The sequence below is a fragment of the Canis lupus genome, chromosome 22 (genome assembly GCF_003254725.2).
Source record: "Canis lupus dingo isolate Sandy chromosome 22, ASM325472v2, whole genome shotgun sequence".
NCBI classification, from domain to species: Eukaryota; Metazoa; Chordata; class Mammalia; order Carnivora; family Canidae; genus Canis; species Canis lupus.
Window position 1 is genome coordinate 5,565,491 of NC_064264.1, and position 22,379 is coordinate 5,587,869.

The 22,379-nt window shown below is 43.8% G+C and overlaps 1 protein-coding gene across 2 annotated transcripts in view; it reads right to left on the minus strand.

The window, feature by feature from the left end:
* Positions 1-809, minus strand: part of COG3 (component of oligomeric golgi complex 3) — a 67,678-nt gene extending 66,869 nt beyond the window's left edge. For both annotated transcript variants that reach the window (XM_025478255.3, XM_049099515.1), the window contains exon 1: positions 422-809. In XM_025478255.3, the coding sequence (XP_025334040.1) occupies positions 422-601 (180 nt within the window). In that variant the 5' untranslated portion in view covers positions 602-809. The remainder of the gene's footprint in view (positions 1-421) is intronic.
* Positions 810-22,379: the final 21,570 nt, after the last annotated feature.

Consider the following 22,379-nt stretch of genomic DNA (forward strand, 5'->3'; position numbering starts at 1 on the left):
CCTGCAGCCTAGGGCGTGACCCCGGGGTCCCGGAATCGAGTCCAGCGTCGGGCTCTGCCTGTGCTCTCATGAATGAATAAATAAATAAAATCAAAAAAAAAAAAAAAAGCAGCGGCAGCACGTTGACCCCTCCGAGCGACCACCTGCGGTGCCGGGTGACGCACGCGGGTGCCCACCTCCCGAGGAAACGCCCGTCGCGTCCCCGCACCTGAGGGGGAGGTCGCCGCGCAGGGCGCGCCGCTCGGGCTGACGCGCTGGCCGTGCGGCCGCCGCCACGGAACCGGGAAGCGGGGTTACGACGCGGGGGGAGGCGGCGCCCCGGGCACGGCTCCCGGCGGCCCGCCGCACGCGCAGGCGGAGGGCTGGGGCCGGCCACCGGCAGAGCGAGGCCCGACGGCCCGCGCCCAGCCCGTCACCTCACCTCGGCCGGCACCGGCAGGTTCTCCGCCGCCGCCTTCAGCTCCAGCACCGAGTCCGTCTGCCTGTCGGTCAGCGGCGCCGTCGTGTCGGGTCTCCGATCCCAGAAAGCCAGCCTCTCCCGAGCGTCCCGCTGCTCCGCCGCCGCCGCCTCCTGCGGCAGCAACAGCGCCGCCTCCGCCATCGCCGCCGCCCCTGCGGGCCTCAGCAGCCGCGGGCCGGTGGGAACCCCGACAGACAGGCCCGGGCCACTTCCGGGGGAGCCAGGGCTTCCAGCGAGGCACCGGGACCCTCACCCCGGAAGTGCTTCCGCGGCGCGAGTGGGCGGGACCGCGGCCAAGACTGACGTGGCTCTAGGCTGCGGACGAATATATCCGGCTGGGATGCCGGCGAAAGCGGAGGAGCCAGGCCGTGGCGGAAGTAGAAATGCCCCTACCGGAAGTCTCTGCCTCAACTTCAATAACTTTATTGTCACGCGTTGTTCGGGTTAGTGACAATTGCGCTACCAGACCCTGCCAGCAGCCCTGCCAGCAGAGGTCCCCCCGAGCTCCGGGATCTGCGGCTTGGGCTCCCAGCTGACCGGTTGGGGTGGAGCGTGCAGACCCCGTGGGATTTCGGTGTAGACATGTCGACACTTTCCACCGCCTAGATCCCAACCACCGGGATAAAACTGTTCCAACGTGCAGTAGTTATGCTGTTAGAAAACCAAGTTATGGGGATCCCTGGGTGGCGCTGCGGTTTGGCGCCTGCCTTTGGCCCAGGGCGCGATCCTGGAGACCCGGGATCGAATCCCACGTCGGGCTCCCGGTGCATGGAGCCTGCTTCTCCCTCTGCCTGTGTCTCTGCCTCTCTCTCTCTCTGTGACTATCATAAATAAATAAAAAAATTAAAAAAAATTAAAAAAACCAAGTTATGAAAACACATGAAAATGCAAAGATTTCTGTAATCAAAAATCCTTGATGGTATCAAATAACTGGAAACAACCTGGCTGCCCAATATTGAAGGGCTGGATTAATTAATTCATGGTACAGACATGAAATTGAAATACCATCCTGTGTTGGGGCGCCTGGGTGGCTGCAGTCGTTAAGCCCTGGACTCTTGAATTGTGCTGGGGTCGTGACCTCAGGGTCCAGGAAAGGAGCTCTGCTTGTGGGGGCGGGGGGGGGGGGGGGCCTTCATTCTCAGAGGGGGGTCTGCATGGGATTCTCTCTCTCTCCCTTGCTCCTACCCCTGCTCTTGTACTCTCTTTCTCTTTCCCTCTCTCAAATAAATAAATAAAATCATTTAAAAAATATTATCCAGTCTTTTAAATCATATCATAGGGTTTTTTAAAGATTTTATTTATTTGAGAGAGAAAGAGAATAATTAGGGAGAGCGGCAGAGGGAGAGGGAAAAGCAGGCTCCCAGACAAGTCAGAGGTGGGGTTTGACCCCAGGACCCTGACATCATAACCTGAGCCAAACGCAGATGCCTTAACCCACTGAGCTGCCCAGGAGCTCCCACATTGCAGTTTTGAGCCACAAAACAGCTATAGTATTGGGTAATTTGTAGACTAAATGTTCTATATTCTATAACTTAAAGAATAAGTCAGTATCTGTGAGTCCATACTGATATAAATGATTGAATAATGAGATAGTTCTACAGAGGAATTGTAATCTTTAATAAATATACAATGAGGAAAATGGTAATAATTGACAGGCAAGATGTAAGAATGGATTCTAAAATTAGTGGGTGAAAGTTTTGGAATAACCAGAAATTTGCATTGTATCAAATGATCTCCCACGAGGTTTTTATTAGCAACAATGGGGGATAGAGATATTAACTTTACAGTGGAGAAATCTGGTAAGTGATATGCTCTTTCTAGAGGGAAATTTGCCAACCCCTACCAAATCAGAGGCTGGAAAAATGGGAAGAAAGAGAGGGAGAAGAGAACTCTTTTTTTTTAATTTTTTAATTTTTTTAATTTTTCTAAAATTTATTTATTTGAGAGAGACAGAGCAAGCATGGGTGCCCATGGGGGGGAGGGGCAGAGGAGGAGCACCTCCAAGCTGACCCCTGCTGAACATGGAGCCCCCACACAGGGCTCAGTCTCACCACCCACAAAATCCTAACCAGAGCCAAAATCAAGCTTTGGACACTTAACCAACCGAGCCACCCAGGTGCCCCAAGATAGCTCTTTGATCCAGCAACTCTATCTCTGAAAATTTCTTACACGTGAAAAAAAAAGGGTACATGTAGAGGATAGTTGGTAATGGAGAAAAAAATGGACACCACCTTAATATTTTTCAATAAAGGAATAGTTTTGTTCCTATTGTCTATTGCTACCTAGCAGACTAAACCAAAAAACTATGCCCTTAAAAAAAAACCCCACCATTTTGTTATTGTTATCTTTCATAATTGGGAGCCTCAGAAATGTCTACAGGGGCATGTTAGTAAAGATCTATCTCACTCACAGGTGTGGAGCCATAGGTGGGGTTGACTCAAATGACTAGGGGCTAGACAGCTGGGGACTGGCTGCCCATCTTCACATCCTCATGTGGTGTCTCCAAGGGCCCTCTCTAGCATGAGTAGTATTTGGGCTTCTGACAGTGGCTTGAAGTTTGGCGAGACTGTTCCCAAGGCTGCTGACCTCACCTTAGAAGTCACAGGTCCCTTCTCCTGCACCGTGTCAAGAGAGTCTCCACGGGCAGGCCAGGGTGTGGGAGGCAAATGGACTCTGCTTCCGAATGGAAGGAGTTGCAAAGAACTGGCACCATTTTTGAATCTCATCATGAGTCTGAATTTGCTAACCATTAAAAAGAATGAAGTGTTTTATCAATCCTGCTTCTATGCAATCGATGAATTACCAAGCAGCATGAAGAAACTTCTGAAAGTAATGGAAATGTCCTGGTTTGATGAAATGTTATCTTGTTCCCTATTGTTGGTGGTCATCTCACAACTATACACATATGTCAGAACCGGGCAAATTGTACAGTTGAAACATGTGTAGTGTACATAGGAACACGCAACATAGTCATTATACCTCAACAGAACTGGGGCAAGGGAGAATGAAGCAGATATGTAAGTAATGACATGAGAGAAAAGTCATCATGTATTGTTGAATTAAGAAAACAAGCTGCTGGGCTCAGTCCATTAAGTGTCTGACTCTGGTTTTCAGTTGAGAGTTGTGAGATCGAGCCCCGTGTCTGGTTCCACCCTGGGCTTGGAGCCTGCTTAAGATTCTCTATCTTTCTCTCTTAAAAAAAAAAAAAAAAAAAAAAAAAAAAGCAAGCTGCTGAAAAATATAAATATAATCCCATATTTAGTTTAAAAATTACACGTACACACAGGAAAAAGAAAAAAGGTCTGAAAAGACATGTTAGCAAAATGTTATTAGAGATTATCCCCTGTGAGTTGGGTTGGCAGGGCAGAGAGAGGGGTAGAGGGCAGGGGTTTCATTATTTTAAGACTGTTTTTTGAAAAAGAATTGTTAAGGAATGAACATGGATTGGGGATGAGACAAAGCGAGCTCTAGTTCCAGCTCTGAGGCCCTTAAACAAAACATGCATGTCGGTAGCAATACTCCATCAAGTACCCTATTCGCACCTGCCCAAATCACACAGCTCCTCCTCGTGCCTCCAGTCCCCTAGCCGGGGAAGAGGGTGGCTCCGGGCCAGCGGACACAAGCGGTCACGTGCAGCTGGCAAGCTTTGAGCTGCTCAAAGTCAAGTGCGTCAGACAATCTGGGCTTCCCACTCTACTGAGGCCTCTTTTTATGCTACCGCATTTGCGTTCTGGGGGATTGTTTTAATTCCTAATGTTCTACAAAATGTGTGCAACTCTTACTGCAAAGCTATCATAAAGAAACTGGAAGTTTCATTTGGTAGATCTTCAAAACTGTGTTTTTCAGTGGTTTGAGGAGCCTTTTAGGAAAGGGTGGAGGAAAAAAGATTCACAGCCGTCCTCTGACCTGAGGAACAGCAGCATAGACATCACAGTAGCCCAGGAACTGAGAGCCGGCTGGGGAACTGGAGAAGAAAGAAGGAACTGGAAGCCTGTTAGGACTTCAGGGGATTGACCAGGTGCTAGAAACCCATCTCCAGTGGCCCCTGCTCCTTATTAACTCCACACACAGTACTCCCTCGACTTGCATTCCCACTGCCAGGGACCAGAGCGGTTATAGGGGCAAAATATGTAAAAGTTGTTAACAGGAACCAGTGGTAAATCTAAGATAAATGAGCCCTGGCCCAAGGTCTGAAATGGGGCCCTCCTCCCCCAACACACAGCAAAGCAGGTCCTCTCCTTGCTCCTATCAGCAGGGATGGTGGGGAGGAGAGGTCTTGGGATCTGTGAGGGACTCTGGTGGGTGGAGACAGGCTTTGGAACTCTCGGGTTCTGTTGTTGTTGTTTTATTTACTTATTCATGAGAGACACAGGCAGAGGGAGAAGCAGGCTCCCCGCGGGGAGCCCGATGTGGGGCTGGAGCCCCAGACCCCCGGGTCACGGCCTGGCCCGAAGGCAGGTGCTTCACAGCTGAGCCACCCAGGGGTCCCTGGAGCTCTCAGTTTTAAAACTAGCAGCCTGGTATGTGAACCTTGTGTGCGTGTGTGTGAATAAAAACAAAGCAACAGGGCAGCCCTGGTGGCTCAGTGGTTTAGTGCAGACTTCGGTCCAGGACGTGATGCTGGAGCCCTGGGATCGAGTCCTGCCTCGGGCTCCCTGCATGGAGCCTGCTTCTCTCTCTGCCTGTGTCTCTGCCTCTCTCTCTCTCTCTCTCTCTCTCTCTGGTCTCTCATGAATAAGTAAATAAAATCTTAAAAAAAAACACACACACACACACAAAAGCAGATCTGTCCTTTTTCAGATTTTTCAGATTGAAGACCTTTCATGGTTACATCATGGCATAACATGCAGATGCTCAACCAGCCTAATCCAGGCCCTACGGGTTTACATTTGTGTCTGCAAATTTCATCAAGCGGGCCTGGCATTTTTATCTGCAAACTCTAAGCAGGGAAAGGAAGAGAAAACCTTTTTTTTTTTTTTTTTTAAAGATTTATTTATTCAGGAGAGACAGAGAGAGAAGAGCAGAGACACAGGCAGAGGGAGAAGCAGGCTCCCTGCAGGGAGCCCACGCGGGACTCGATTCCAGGACCCCGGGGTCATGCCCTGGGCCAAAGGCAGCCGCTCAACCGCTGAGCCACCCAGGGTTCCCCAGGTAAACCATTTTTTAAACTCTTTTTCGTGTATTTATTATTTACTTCCTTGCTGAGAGGTGAGCCTGCCAGGGACCCCGTGTGGCCCTCGGGACCAGGGCGGGGGTGGGGGGGCTGCTGCCTCCTAGACCCCGGCGCCCGCACGGGGTTCGCGGGTTCGCGTCCCGGCCCCACCGCGCTCAGGAGCGCCCCCAGGTGGCGGCCCGCTGGCCCCCCCCCCCCCCCCCCCCCCCCCCACCGCCCAGGCTGCGGCCCTCGCGCATCAGGAACAGATGCCTGGGGACCCTCCTGTCCTCTCCGGAGGGGTCCAGGCAGCCAGCATGGCTCAGCTCCCTGCTGCAGACGCAGGCCCAGGGGGTCTTTATTTCTGCCACAGTCGTTGCCGGAGCCCTACCATTCACCCTCCCACCCTGGGGAGGGCCTGGGGTCCAGGCCGTTCACCCACTTTCCCCTGTCCTCGCATCCGTGCGCACACCCAAGCACCCCAGCCCGGCCGCCTAAGGGCCTCGTACCCTGGGCCTCTTCTACACATGCAGAGGGGCACCCGGGACCTCTGCGCCTCAGCGCCCTCGTAGGAAAATGTGCAAATAAAATAATAAAAGTACTTGCTGCAGAGGATGCGCAGCGAGGATACAATGAGATGATACATAGGAGAGCCTGAGACTCAAGCATGGGAGGTGCTCGGTGAGGTTGAGCTGTTGGAGAAGGGGGGTGGCTAGGGGAGAGGAGAGGGGAGGAGGAGGATACCTCTGGAATTCTCCAGGCTGACCTTCCAAAGCCCCCGGGACTTTGGTCACAGCTGCACCTCTGCCTGAGAGCATCTTCCAGGAATGCACCGAGCCCACTCCAAGCATCAGTCCTCAGCTGCTTTCCAGCCGTCTCTCTGGGGCCCACCCCAGGGGGAGCTGCTGCAGACCCAACGGCAGCAGGGGACCCATGTCAACCCGGTTCCCAGGTGGGATGGGGCTCTGGAAGGTCGCTGGACTGAGAACCCCTGCTCTTGATGACCACCCCACACCCCTACCCATAAGGAATCCTCGCCGTGCAGCAGAGTGAGCCAAGGTGTGCACCTGCGTCTGCATCAGGGACACCTGCTGAGGCCTCCTCCTCCTGCCCTGGGCATCGGGGCAGCCAGAAGCAGCCTCCTGGTGCTCTGGACACGTTCCCGCTAAAGTCACAGCGACCTCAGCCTTCGTTCTCAGGGTACGAATGGCACGAGCAAGGCCGCCTTCCCCAGGGAGGGCTTTAACCTCTTAAAGAAGAGAAGTTCGAGCCGGCAGAGAGTCGAAAGAGCATATAATCAAACCCCTCCATCCCGCAGAGGAGCCAGCTGAGGTGTACAGAGATGAGACCACTCGCCCAGAGTCCCTCAGGTGATTAACACTAGTCAAAGCCCAGCTAGAACTTAGGTAACCTGACTTCTGTGGCTGATGCTCACTGTACTACCTCGGAGCTTCTCCAATTTGAGTGATGTACACAGCCTTTTAAAAAAAAAATTAGACTGGGACACCTGGGTGGCTCAACCGGTCTGCCTTCGGTTCAGGGTGTAATCCTGGGGTCGTGGGTTCAAGTCCCACTGGGCTCCTTGCAGGGAGCCTGCATCTCCCTCTGCTTGTGTCTCTGCCTCTCTGTGTCTCTCATGAATAAATAAAATCTTTAAAAATACATATATATATACATATACACATATATATATATGTGCATAAACAAAGAGGGTGGAAGCAGAAATCACATGGCAACCCTTAGCTTTAAGGCAGTCATGGTGACGACCCAGAATGTATATATACATATATATATATATTTGTTTAAATACATGAAATGAAAACACACATTTTACAATGTTGTTCACAGGCTCTAGTTTGAGAAACGCTGCACCATGTCCTGCTGCCCTAAAGGCATGCACAGGGGTGAAACTTCCCTGTCACCTGCTACAAGTATCTGGGACACCACATTCTAGGGCCTCTGGTAATGGAAAAATGTCTAAGGGACAAGCAGCAGGATTGTTCCAGGTCAGGGAAGGGGTAAGAAAGCAGGAGATGGACATAGGAATCCAAAGACCTTAAAGTGGGTACTGCAGAGGTCCACATTGGGTGGTCAGCCCCACTCGGTCATCAAATTCTGAACACTGGGAAGGACCCCTGCTCATAATGCAACATTGCAAAATGAGCCAATGTTATAGTCACAAAGTACCTCGCATCTGCTTCTCACTTTAACGCTAGGAGAAAGTTGGTGGATATTATCTCCAATTAGTGAATGAAGAACTGAACCCCTGGGAGGTTTGTGACCTACTTAAACCAACGATTGGTAGAGACCAGACCTATCACTGGAACCAGGATGCCTGATAAGATCTTCTTTCCCCTCGGGGATCCCTGGGTGGCTCAGTGGTTTGGCACCTGCCTTTGGCCGAGGGCGCGGTCCTGGAGTCCCGGGATCGAGTCCCGGCCTGGAGCCTGCTTCTCCTTCCTCCTGTGTCTCTGCCTCTCTCTCTCTCTCTCTCTCTGTCTATCATGAATAAATAAATAAATCTTAAAAAAAAAAAAAGATCTTCTTTCCCCTCAACGCTAACATTATGACAGTGAGTGACCTGAGGACATGCATGGAGCCACTTAGTACCTTTCTGTAATAGGACGTTGTAGCAAGGATGAGTCTCAAGCGTGAGCATTACAAGTTCAAAGAAATACCTCCAAGAGGAAAAAGCTTGAAGCTTTGGTATATTCTGTTCTGCTATGAGGCAGGAGTAGTAGTTCAAGTAGTTTATAAATCATGGAACTGAAGAGGAGGAAGGCTTCTGAGATCCCTTGCCATTTGACTTGTTCACTTGCAATAAAGTTGCAAAATGGAATAATTTAAAAGAAAATATTCTTATGCACACCTGCACATTCTTGAATTTTCAGGGCATGTGAATTTGGCACGGTTGGCACAGCTGAATTTCTTCATGCCTAATCCTCCAGCCTACTAGAACCACTTCTCTTGGGATGGCATTTATAGCTTTACCAAGTATCTGAAGATCTATTTGCTTTTTCAAGTTATTTCCTTGCTTACTCATTTTATCAATTTCTCATTCACGTCTCAGTGAACTGTTAAATCACCTTAAACTTTGACAATTTATTCAAACAGTAGCAAAGGCTTTATTTCATATTAAAAGAAGAATTGCTGCCCGGGATCAGACAACCAGTCTCTCAGCTTAGAATTCAGAATCAATATTTAGAGTCAAGTCAGATTTGAAGACAGACATAATTACCTTCCAATATTTCAACTTCAAAAACCTGTGAGCTGCGACTTTGCTAGCCATAAAATTAAAACAAGTGCAATAAAATCATTATCACCCCCTGGTGAGAATAAACATTGGTAGAACATCTTTGAAAATATCTATCGGGAGTCTTTAAGCTTTTTTTAACCTCTGGGCTTTTTAAAAAAATTGGTAATCAAATATTTAAAAACATCTTTATGTGCATAGATGTTCATCATAGGATACCAACAAACATTTGGAAGCAACTTAAGTCTACAACTATGGTAAACTTGTTTGATGGCCTATTAGTCATTTAAATTGTTTCAATTTTACTTACATTTTGTTTTTTTATATTTTTAAATGAATATGTATTATTTATCACCATGTGTATATATTAATTATTCCTATGTATTTTCATTATTATGTATGTTGTGTGTGTGTGTGTGTGTGTGTGTGTATGTGTGTGTGTTATAGTGTTAAGGATCTCAAAACCTTGGGACGCCTGGGTAGCTCAGCGGTTGAGTGTATGCCTTTGGCTCAGGGTGTGATCCCAGTTCAAGGATCGAGTCCCATATCAGGCTCCCTGTGAGGAGCCTGCTTCTCTCTCTGCCTGTGTCTCTGCCTCTCTGTGTCTCTCATGAATAAATAAATAAATAAAATAAAATCTTTTTAAAAAAGAAAAAAAAAGGATCTCAAAACCTAACCATCTCATTCATGAACTGATCCACCTATTAAGCATTTCATGTGTACCTACTATGTGCCAGGTGGCATGCTAGCTAGTCTGAATAAGAACATTCCCTGCCTTCCAGGACCGTACAATTCAGTGAGAGAGACAGAGAAATACTGGTTGTATAGATCATATATGTTATTCCAATATATCACTGGAGTAAGCATGAGATAGTACAGAAAGCACGGAAGAAAAGCATCTGATCCATTCTTGGAAGATAAGGTTTGTTTCCTGGAGGAAAGAACACCTAAGCACTGTGCTTTGCATGCAGTAGATGCTCAATAATGTATTTTGAATGAATTGGTATCAGAAGGGCAATGGGCAAATAAAGAAGGAGAAAGAAACCCTTTCAAGACAAAGGAAAGATCACGTGCTAATGCCTAGAAGGGAGAATACAGAACAATTTCAGGAAATCAAATATTTTCTAAGATGGCTGGAATTTGGAGTTCAGTTTAGAAAAGAACAAGAGATGAAGGCCAAGAAGTGCATCGAGACAAGAGTATGAAACCCTGGGTGCCATGCTGAGGAGTTTGTCCTCTGCTGAGGAGAAGGAGCAGGGAGGACATTGCCACACTGGCCATGCAGAAAGGTCCTGGACAGAATGACACGTGCAATGACAGGAGGCCAGTCGAGGGAGGTGGGGACACAGCAGAGACTCTTTCAGCTGTCTAGGAGGCCTGACCACAAGAGAGCCCACGGAGAAAGGGGATGCATGGAAGAGATATTAGGATAAAATCCACAGGGCTTGAAGATTTAACTGAGTGTGAAGTAAAAGGGCCAGAGAGGAGACAGGACGCGGCGGTGGAGCGTGGTATGTGGAAGTTCTGGGGTGTCAAGTGCAGGCAGCTGCCGAAGGCAAGAGGAGGTGGCTCCGACTCCCGGGCCATGTCGTTCTGCCGCACTGCTACCTCTCCTTCAAGCCACACCTGGCATCACTGGGATTTCCCTATGGGCAGAGGAAGGAAAGACTCAGGCCTGGTTACAGATGGTTTTGAACAATACCTAGGTACCGGCTAGATGTGAACAGCTGCAGTGTGACAGCCCCAATCGGGAGTGTCACTGGGAAAGAAAAGCCTCTGAGTGCTCAGACTTCCAATGGCACCTTGGTACTGCCAGTGCTGGAGGTCTGGAACCCATGACCACAGCCAATCTTTGTCCCCAGAAGCTTCCCATCTCCTTGTCTCATGCTATATGTGAAGAAATGTCTTTCAATCTGGTTTCCAGTTTACTAATTCTCTCTTCAACCATTTGCCTTCGATTTTACTTCCAGTAATATTGTTCCCATTTTACAGATTATATTTTTAAAGATTTATTTTTCTTTATTTGAGAGAGAGAGAGAGCTCCCATGAGCAGGGGGAGGGGCAGCAGGAGAGGGAGAGAGGATCTCAAGCAGACTCCACACTGAGCATAGAGCCTGATGCAGGGCTTGATCCCATAACCCCAAGATTGTGACCTGAGCCAAAATCAAGAGTCAAGTACTTAACTGCCTGAGGTGCCCCAAAGGTTCTATTTTTAAAATACTATCATTTTTTAAAACTCCAGTTACTTTTATATCTGCCTAGTTCATTTTTATAGTTTTTCTTTCCCTGTCTGGTACACTCCTTCCATCTCATTAATTTCTATCTGCAGAAGAGACACTTTTAACTTTCCCTGAAAATTAGCCTTGAAGAAGGGGAAGTACAGGGTGCCACAGGAGCATGTGACGGCAAGCTGGACTTCACCCTGGGTGCAGAGAAGTCCTTCCCTGCAAAAGTATTACAGATGAGAACTGAGGGGTGCCCGGTCACTTGGAGCTGTAGCCAAATTGCCAGACGCACTCCAGGCCCTACTGTAGCTCCACAGTGTCGTCTACCACAGTCAGACACAGAACATCTGATTTCTCCCTACACCACGCTGGGGTTTCCCATAAGTAGTAGAAGCTGCCTCCTAGATTTCACAGCCATTTGTTTTTCTTTTTTTTTTTTAAGATTATTTATTTATTTATTTATTTATTCATGACAGACACAGAGAGAGAGAGGCACGGACATAGGCAAAGGGAGAAGCAGGCTCCCTGTGGGGAGCCCAATGCGGGACTCAATCCTGGGACCCTGGGGTCACATTCTGAGCCAAAGGCAGATGCTCAACCAGAGCCACCCAGATGCCCCTCATGGCTATTTCTACCCCATTGTCTAACTCTACTAGGGCTTGGGAGTACTCTAGGATTTTTCCATTTTCTCCCATCATACTTATAAAACAAATTTTTTTGCTCTGTTCTTAGAACTTTCATGAGCCATCCTCAATCCTGCCACTTCATGATGAGCAGCTCAAGCAACATTATCAAACATTTAGTTTCTGTCAGTGGCCAGTAACAATTTGAGCTATTTCACAAAGAAAAAATAGTTATTTGCAGAAAAGGGTATGGCTTTGCCCCCAAACTCCAGGGGTGTGCACTGCAATTCTGCTAGTGGGGTTTCCTGAAGTCTCCGTACAGCATCCATCTGTCCTAGACACTTCAGGCATGTCCATGTGCTAGAACACCACGTACTACAGCCTGGACTTGCCACAGACCTTCTCTTGCTCTGGGCCTCATTCCAAACTGGCAGCCTAACAAGTTCCTTCCTAAATAGGTCACAGCAGTAAACTCAAATGTGCTGTATGTTGCCTCCAAAAGAAGCCCATGGTAATGGCCATCGGTCTCTTGGGGATTGAGGAAAGATGTTGAGCATATACTCGGAGCAGTGTCAAAGAGGTCCAGGTCTGTGAACCAGCTCAGATCTTGGAACTGGGTGAAAGGCCATGATTCTAAGATAGTGACCCAAATTAGATCTCTGCTTACCTGGGACCTTCCAATTACGTAAATCAAATTATGTTTTAGCAGGCTGACCATTGACGTCATTGCCAGGGGCTCCATCAAAGATCCTCAGAAGTCAAAGCATTCTATTTGCCACCGCAGGCCTGCTGCCAATTGCAGTAACCATGCCTACTGTCTCTGGTATGAAACACTGTCACTGGGATCCCTGGGTGGCGCAGCGGTTTAGCGCCTGCCTTTGGCCCAGGGCGCGATCCTGGAAACCCGGGATCGAATCCCACGTCAGGCTCCCAGTGCATGGAGCCTGCTTCTCCCTCTGCCTGTGTCTCTGCCTCTCTCTCTCTCTCTCTCTCTCTCTCTGTGTGTGTGTGACTATCATAAATAAATAAAAATTTAAAAAAAAATGAAACACTGTCACTTGGCCTCTGAGATCAGGAAATCCACTTAAGTGGCAGCATCGCTCACCGCCATTCTCAGCCTGCAGGGGACACCTCCTGCAAAGTTTCTGAAGGAAGCAGCTGTTCCTATCAGCACATTTCATCATACCTCATTGTTTTTTCATCATACCTGATTGAAGCGAGTATCTTCTGGGCCCTCCTTGGGGCACACAGTCATGGGAAGTATTTTTTACAATCTTAGTGTAGAGGCCCACATAGGATGCAAGAGAATGAGAAGGGCTGCAGTAGGGAGATCCCTGGGTGGCTCAGGGGTTTAGCACCTGCCTTTGGCCCAGGGCACGATCCTGGAGTCCTGGGATCTAGTCCCACGTCAGGCTCCCGGTATGGAGCCTGCTTCTCCCGCTGCCTGTGTCTCTGCCTCTCTCTCTCTTTCTATCATGAATAAATAAATAAAATCTTAAAAAAAAAAAAAAAAAGAGAGAGAAGGGCTGCAGTAGATTGCATAACTATCTCTTAAACGTTCCAGTTTCCTTGCCTATGATGGCCTTGTTTGGATGTTCATGCCCCGGAAGGAAAATACATGCTTATCTTGTTGAACTCAAGAGTAGCTATGTGACTTGCTTTGGCCAATAAGATGAGAAGCAATGTGTATTGCTTCCAAGTAGGTAGTTTGAGCCAGGATGTGCTTCACCACAATCTCTTTTTCTCTGTGCCACAGACCAACCATATACCAAAATAAGTTCCATCACCTTGGGTCCAAGGAAAGACAATGTAGAGCAGAGCTTTAGTTGATCTTTGATGTACATGTAGTGTGTTTAAAATATAAATCTTTGGGGCAGCCTGGGTGGCTCAGCGTTTTAGCGCCACCTTCCGCCCGGGGTGTGATCCTGGAGACCCGGGATCGAGTCCCACATCGCGCTCCCTGCATGGAGCCTGCTTCTCCCTCTGCCTGTGTCTCTACCTTTCTCTCTGTCTGTGTGTTTCTCATGAATAAATAAAATCTTTAAAAAAATCTTTTAAATATATATATATAAATCTTTGTTACAAGCCACTGAGATGTTGGGGTTATTAGTTACTGCAGCATCACCTAATCTATGCTGACTGATACAACTGTAAACATTTACGTAGACTTTTTCCTATGTGCTCTACCACTTTACAAATGTTAACTCTTTTAATTCTCACAAGAACTCTATGAGTCAAGTCCTATTATTATCCCAGTTTCACAGAGGAGGAGACTGAAGCACAGAGAGGTTAAGTAACTCACCCAGAAGCATACTGCTAGTAAGTGGCAGCCCTAAGATTTGAATCTGAGCACCTGCACTCCATAATTCATGTTCTTAATCCACTACATCACAAAAACAGAATAAAAATTTTTGATAAATTTGACTACATAAAACAAAGTTCTACATGGTTTAAAAAAAACTCTATACAAAATCAAAAATCAAATGACAAATTGTGAAAAAATACAAGTCACATCATAGACAGCAAGAAAAGGACCAATGACTAAAAGAAATGTAAATATAAATACAGAAATACAAATCCATAAAAATACAAAATGTAAATATAAATATACTTTGCTAAGAAGTATATTTGCTAAGAAAATCTGCTTAATTTAACATATATTGGAGCATCTATCAAAATTGCAATTAGGGATGCCTGGATGGCTCAGTTGGTTAAGCATCTGCCTTTGGCTCAGGTTGTGATCCGGGGGTTTTAGGATTGAACTCCATGTTAGGATCCCTGCTCAGCATGGAGTTTGCTTCTCTCTCTCTCCCTCTGCCCCTCCCCTCTGCTCATGTTCTCTTTCTCTCTCTCAAATAAATAAATAAAATCTTTAAAAAAAAAATCACATGGCACCTGGGTGGTGCAGTTGGTTGAGTATCCAACTCTTGGTTTAGGCTCTGGTGCTGATCTCAGGGTGGTGAGACTAAGCCCCATGTGGGGCTCCACACTCCACAGGATTCTGCTTGGGAGTCTCTCTTCCTCTGCCCCACTGACCTTCTGCCCCTCTCCCCCCATATTTTCTCTCTTTCTCTCAAATAAAATAAATCTTTGAAAAGATTTGCAATTATTTTGACCCAGGACTTCATTCTTTGGAAATATTTGCAGATATGAAAAATGATAAATATATAAAGATTCTTAATATACTGTTTTTGAAGTAGCAAAAGAATTGGAAACAATCTAAATATTCATCAATAGGGAAATAGCTAAATAAATATGATACAATCTCAGAGTGGTTTACAAATTAGTCTTTAAAAAATAGGTAGTTCTTAAAATATCAATATGGAAAAAATGTTGATATATTGTTAAATGGGAGCAAGGCTCACAACATTGTATGTTATTATTAGCTTTTAGAAATAATCTATTGCTCTGAAAGGATACACACACACACACACACACACACACACACACACAGTAACCAGTTGCCTCTGCAGTAAAAAAAAAAAAATGATGAGGGATGGGGAGCACAGGACAAAAGGATTTTTTATTGCATTACTTTTGGTATCTTTTGAACTTTATACCATCTATGTATATTACCAAAAATGATTTATTCTTACAAAGAATATTCTTTGTACCCTCACCCACTAGATAAATATCAGTTTTGCTCAATGTTATTACTTCAATTGTTGAGAATTAAAGACAAATTAACCTTGACAAGATTACCTTGTTTTTAATCTTCTTTCTTATTCTCTAGGTAAAAATATTGATTTCTACCTGTATGATATCTAGTATTGAACTATGATATCACACTAGTTACCCTCCACATGAGAAATAAGTGAAGATATTTCCAGATAAACAAAAGCTGAGGGAGTCATGATCACAAGATCTGCCCTGTAAGAAATGCTAAAGAGAGTTCTACAAGGTGGAATTAAAGGACACTAGACAGTAACTCAAAACCATACAGAAAAATAAAGATATCAATAAAGGTAAATAGATGAGCAATACATAGTCAGTGTTATTATTTAAAGAAAAAGTTTAAATTATTAGTGTAAGAGCTAGTATTACTGTAACTTTGGCTTATAATTCCATACCATGTTTTGTAAATGATTGAAGAGACTAATGAATTTTTAAATAGCGTTAGTTTGTTTTAGACATACAATGTATAAAGTAATTTGTGACATCAACAACCAAAAGGGCTAGGGACAGAGCTGTAAAGAACCAGAGTTTCAGTACAGTATTGAAGTTAAGCTGGTATAAATTCAAATTAAAGAGTTATAATTTTACAATTTTAAATGTAATCCCCATGGTAACCACAAAGAAAATTTCTAGATATACGTAAAAGGAAATAAGAAAAGAATTTGAACATTTTACTACAGAAAGTCAAGTAAACACAAAAGGCGGCAGCAATACAGGAAATAAGGGACAAAAAAATTATAAGGCATAAAGAAAACAAATAACATAATGACAAAAGTCCTTCTTTATTAACAATTACTTTAAATATAAATGGATTAAACTCTCCACACAAAAGACAAAAATTGGAAGAATGGATCAAAAAATATAAGATCCAAATATATGCCGTATATAAGAGACTCATTTGAGATCCAAAGACCAAACAAGCTGAATATAAAAGGAAGAAGATATTCCCTACAAACAGTAACCAAAAGAGAGCAAGAATGGCTACATTAAAAACAAAATAGACTAAGTCAAAAGAGCTTACAGGAGAGAAAGAAGAACAGTATATACTAATAAAAGGTTCAATATAGCAAGTTGATATATAACAATTATAAACATCTACACACCTAATGACAAAACATCAAAAAATTTTAAGCAAAACTGACAGAATTGAAAGGAGAGACAGACAGTTCTACAATAATAGTTGGAGACCTCAATACCCTAATCACAATAATGGATAAAACAACTAAACAGAAGATAAAAAAGGAAATAAAGAACTTAACACAATAAAATAACTAGGTCTAACAGGCATATACAGAAAATTCTACCCAACAAGAGAATACACATTCTATTTAAGTACATATAAAAGTTTCCAAGATAACCATGTGCTGTGTCACAAAATCTCAACAGATTGAAAAAATAAATGTCACACGAAGTATTTTCTCTGGCCATGGTGGGATGAAATTAGAAACCAAAAACAAGGGATGCTTTACTGGCTCAGTCAGTGGAACATGTGGGTCTTGATCTTGTAAGTTCAAGCTTCAGGCTGGGTGTAGCGATTACTTAAAATAAAATCTTTAAAAAAGAAAAGAAAAGAAACCAGTAACAAAAGGAAAACTGAAAATTTTACAAAATTATAGAAATTAACACATTTTTAAGCAATCAATGGATCTAAGAAATCAGAAGGGAAGTCAGAAATACTTAGAGACAGGGGATCCCTGGGTGGCTCAGTGGTTTAGTGCCTGCCTTTGGCCCAGGGCGCGATCCTGGAGTCCCGGGATGGAGCCTGCTTATCCCTCTGCCTGTGTCTCTGCCTCTCTCTCTCTCTCTCATAAATAAATAAATCTTAAAAAAAAATACTTAGAGACAAATAAGGGACCTCAGTCAGTTAAGCAATTGACTCTTGTCTTTGGCTCAGTTCATGATCTCATAGTCCTGAGATCAAGCCTCATGTTGGGCTCCATGCTGAGCATGGAGTCTACTTGGGATTCTCTCTTGCAGTCTCTCTTTGCCCCTCTCCCCCGTTCACACACATGTGCACTCTCTCTAAAAGAAGAAAAAGACAGAATGAAAGAAAGAACAGACTTAGAGACAAATTAAAGTGAAAACACAACTTGCCAAAACATATGGGATGCTGTGAAAGCAGTGCAAAGGGAAAATGTATAGTTATAAACACATTTAAAAAGAAAAATCTCAAACCAACAACCTAACTTTATAACTTAAAGAACTATAAAAAGAAGAAATAACTCAAAAGCTAGCAGAATAAAGGAAATAATAAAGACTAGAGCAGAGATAAATGAAATTGAGACTAGAAAAACAATAGGCAAAATCAATGAAACCAAAAGTTGGGTCTTTGAAAAGATCAGCAAAATTTAGCTAGATAGACTAAGACAAAAAGAGAAGATAAAATTACTAAAACCAGAAATGAAAGTAAGGCTATTTCTGATTCTATAGAAATAAAAAGGAGTCTAAAAGTATACCATATACACTAACAAATTCGGTAGCCTAAATGAAATGGACAAACTCCTAGCAACACAAAATGTACCAAGACTAAATCACGAACAGAAAATCTGAATAGACCTATAATTATAATTATTAATTATACTAGTATTAATTATATTAGTATTAATACTAATTATACTAATTATAATTAGTAAGGAAATTGAGTCAGTAATCAAAAAAATCTCCTAACAAAGAAAAGCCTTGGATCTCATGGTTCCTCTGGTGAATTCCACCAAATATTTACCAATCCTCAAACTTTTCCAAAAAATTGAAGAAGAGGTAACACTTCTTAACTCATTCTATGAGGCCAGCATTACCCTGATACCAAAGCCAGACATTATAATAGAAAATTACAGACCAAAATCCACTATGATTATTGATAAAATCTTCAAGATACTAGCAAACTGAATTCAGCAACATATTAAAAGGATTATACAGCACAGCCAAGTGGGACCTATTCCTGTAACACGATGATGGATCAATGTAAATACGCCACATCAACAGAGTGATGGCAAAAACATATGATCATCTCAACTGATGCAGAAAAAGCATTTAACAAAAGTCAACACCCCTCTCTGGCAAAAAATACCCAACAAACTAGGAAATAGAAGGAAACTACCTCAAAGGAATAAAAGCCATATATAAAAATCCGACAAAGAATATCATATTCACCGGTGAAAAACTGAAAGCTTTCCAAGACAAGGAATGAGGCAAACAGACCCACTTTCGTAACTTCTATCCAACATAGTACTAGAAGTTCTAGCCAGAGCAATTAGGAAACAATGAGAAATAAAAGACACCCAAATTGAAAAGGAAGATGTGAAATTATCTCCTTTTGCAGATGATATGATCTTATATGCAGAAAACCTTAAAGATTCCACATACACAGACCAAAACAAGACAAAACCTATTAGAACTAGTAAGTGAATTCAGAAAAGTAGTAGCCCCACCCCAATTGTCACAGGATCTTTGGTGACCTTGAGAAAACACCACGTAAGAATCCCAGAAGTCGTAAGCAAACGAACCTTAGAAGGTTGCTTCCATTTAACACAAGTATTCACCCCATTATCTACCATGTGCAAACACCAAGTTAAAAAAGTGCAAAGTAGGGCAAATTAAAGCAGGGATATAATTAAGGATGAAGTCCACCAGTGGCCTTAAGCAGTTCTTGGATGTTTGTAACTCTGGCTCTAACTGTACGACGCGGAATCCTTTTAAGTCTAGAGCAATCATAACTCACACACACACATTCAAGGGAGACAGGCAATACTTTATATTCAGTTGGCTTCCCTTTCCATAAAGAATCGTGAAATGTTGGGGTGCCTGGGTGGCCTAGTCGGTTGAGTGGCTGACTCTTGGATCCGGCTCAGGTCATGATCTGGGGGTCCAGCCCCCAGTGGGGCTCAGCAGGGAGTCTGGGTAAGATTCTCTCTCTCTCCCCCTACCGCTCCCTAAAAATTTTCTCTCTCAAATAAAATAAATAGGGGCACCTGGGTGGTGCAATTAAGCAGCTGACTCTTGGTTTTTACTTGGGTCGTGATCTCAGGGTAATGGGATCGAATCCTATGTCAGGCTCTGTGCTCAACATACAGTCTACTTAAGTTTCTCCCTCTCCCACTGCCTCTCCCTCCCCTCAAATGAATAAATAGATATTTTTTAAAATAAAATAAAAAATATTTTTAAAAAAGAATTGTGGAGTGTTTCAGAAAAATATTTGGAAGACTACAGCTAATGAAGTAAAATCTCTTAATAACGTAGCTGTCTCTACCATACAGTCTAATGAAACAGTATAACTTGAAAGTCTGTATGGTCAGAGAAAGACTAAGAATTATGTAAAATAACCCAGGAATTTAGAAGTTAAGTACACAGCCCACTTGATGCACTCTTTATAGAGGTGCTCCCCCCACTGTCAAAAAAGGCTAAGCTGTTTTTTAATCATAGAGGTGTTGTGTTGAATAAAAAGTAGTTAAAAACTGAAATAAAGAGCAAAAATTTCCCATTATCTTTATCAGCTCAATTTTGACAGATATTTAATATACTTTTAGAAACATTATATACTTAAAATGTAAATCAAATATTATACATACTTCAACTCCCACTTCCTCCCATTTACCATACATAAGACATCTGTAACCCAACCTAGTCATTTTTGGATTTTGGGTGAAGGTTTTGTTTTAAATTACAAAATGTAGGCTTTTGAAAAGGCAAAAACCATAATGCAGCTATGTATAAGGAAAAAATTTCTAATCCTTTCTACCCTATAATGATCAAATTTTGTGTCAACTTGGCTAGGCTATGGTGTTGTTGAATGGCAAATGCTAGCTGTCACTGTGAAGATAGTTTGTAGATGTGAACACCTTACATAATCCGTTAACTTTAAGATTACACTCCATGATATGGTGGGCCCCACCTAATCAGTTAAAGGCTTCAAGGGAGGGAGGAAGGTCTCCTAAAGAAGAAATTCTACTTCAAAACTGTAACAGAAATCCTACCCGAGTTTTCAGTCTGCTGGTATACCCTCCTGATCTCAGATTTGCCAATCCCCCACAGTTGCATGAGCCTGTGTCTTAAATCATTTATGTATGCGCATGCGCGCGCACACACACACACACACACACACACACCTGCTGGTTCTGTTTCTCTGGAGAATTCTAATATGTAAATTCATTCCATACACACTACATTTGCTTTTTCCCTAAGATGCTAAGCATCTCTAAGATGCTTTTTCCTTAAGATTTACCTCTTAAATTTTCCTACTTAATAACGTATCAGGGACATCGTTCCAAGTCAGCAGGCTGAGATCTAACTCATTCTCAAGAGCCACATACACAGTAAGCTATTGTATGGATTATTATTTAAGCAAGGGACATGGAGGCATATAGATAGTTTCTAGTTTTTTTGCTCTTCATTCCATTATTTGCACCAAGCTTTCAAGAAACCTATTTACACACCTGCCCTTGTCTTGTATTCCTGTTTTGCTTCAGAATGGGTCATTATAATGTATCAAAAATTTAGTGTCATATTTTCTCAGCTTCCAGTTTAGACATAAATATCATGAATTTAAAGCCAAATGTGTCTTAACACGTACCATGATGCACATGACAGTCTGCTGTCCACAGGTATTTGAGAAACGCCAGAAGCCAGTGGTTCTCACTAACCCCCATATAAGGTCAATCACGTACGTCATTTCATCTCTCAGGTGAGAGAACAGAGAAAGCTCCCCTTTCTCCCAGCTCAATTTTTTTCAATAAACCACCATGTTTAATTCAAAATGTTTATATATATATATATATACACACACACACATATATACACACATATATATAAATGTATATATAAAACAATGTTGTATGTGTGTATATGTATATATGCTAATCTGTTATTTTTGTTATTTATTTTTTAAGTAAGCTTTGTGCCCAATGTGAGACCTGAACTCATGACCCCAAGGTAGTCACATGCTCCACCAACTGAGCCAGCCAGGCACCCCGAAAATTTATTTTTTGGTGGACAGCAAAGCAAGATTTATTGAGTAATAGCAAAGTGAGAGTACAAAGCTCCAGAGGAGGTTGTAACAGCCGCCTCAAAAATATTTTTAAGTGAAAGAATTAATGAATTTGTGTCTCATCCCCTGGTTCTTCCATGCCAATCAGAGGTGTCCCTGCCTGGTCCACAGTTAATAAGACATCCCAGCTCCCATCCCTAGCCAACAGCACACACTGTAAGGACTGAGGGAACCCGAAAGTGCGAGGCATTGGTGTCATCACCCTGGCGCTCTGCATCTCCAAGCTACCTTGCCAAGCCAGTCCATGAATCAAAGTCACTGGCCTCTAAGAGGTCACACAGGTGTCCAGGCAATGAAGACGATGCTGGGGCGCCTGGCTGGCTCAGGCCGTAGAGCATGTGACTCTTGACCTCAGAGGCTGTAAGTATGAGTCCCATGCAGGGTGTAGATATTACTTAAAAATAAAATTAAAGGGTGCCCGGGTGGCTCAATCGGTTAAGCTTCTGCCTTCAGCTCAGGTCACGATCCCAGGGTCCTGGGATCGAGCCCCACATCTGGCTCCCCGCTTGGCAAGTGGGAGTCTGTTTCTCCCTCTACCCCTCCCCGCTGCTCATGCTCTCTTGCTCTTTCTCAAAATCTTTAAGTAAATAAATATTTTTTTTTAATTACACTGAATTTAAAAAGGAGCACCTGAATGGCCCAGTTGGTTAAGCACCCAACTCTCAGTTTCGGTTCAGGTCATGATCTCAGATCCAGCCCCACAACGGGCTCTGTGCTGGCCGTGGAGCCTGCTTAAGATCTCTCTCTCGCCTTCTGCCCCTCCCCCTCCTCTCTAAATAAATCAATGAATTTAAAAAAATATATATATAGGATCCCAACAACTTCTCCCTGAGGAGAAATGTCTGTAGCCACTTTTACAAGCACCATGCCCGCGCCAGCCTCCTGGACTCCTTGGAGCTTATCTTTGCTTAAAGGTTTCTGTTTACCCAAAATAACCACAGATCATTTGGA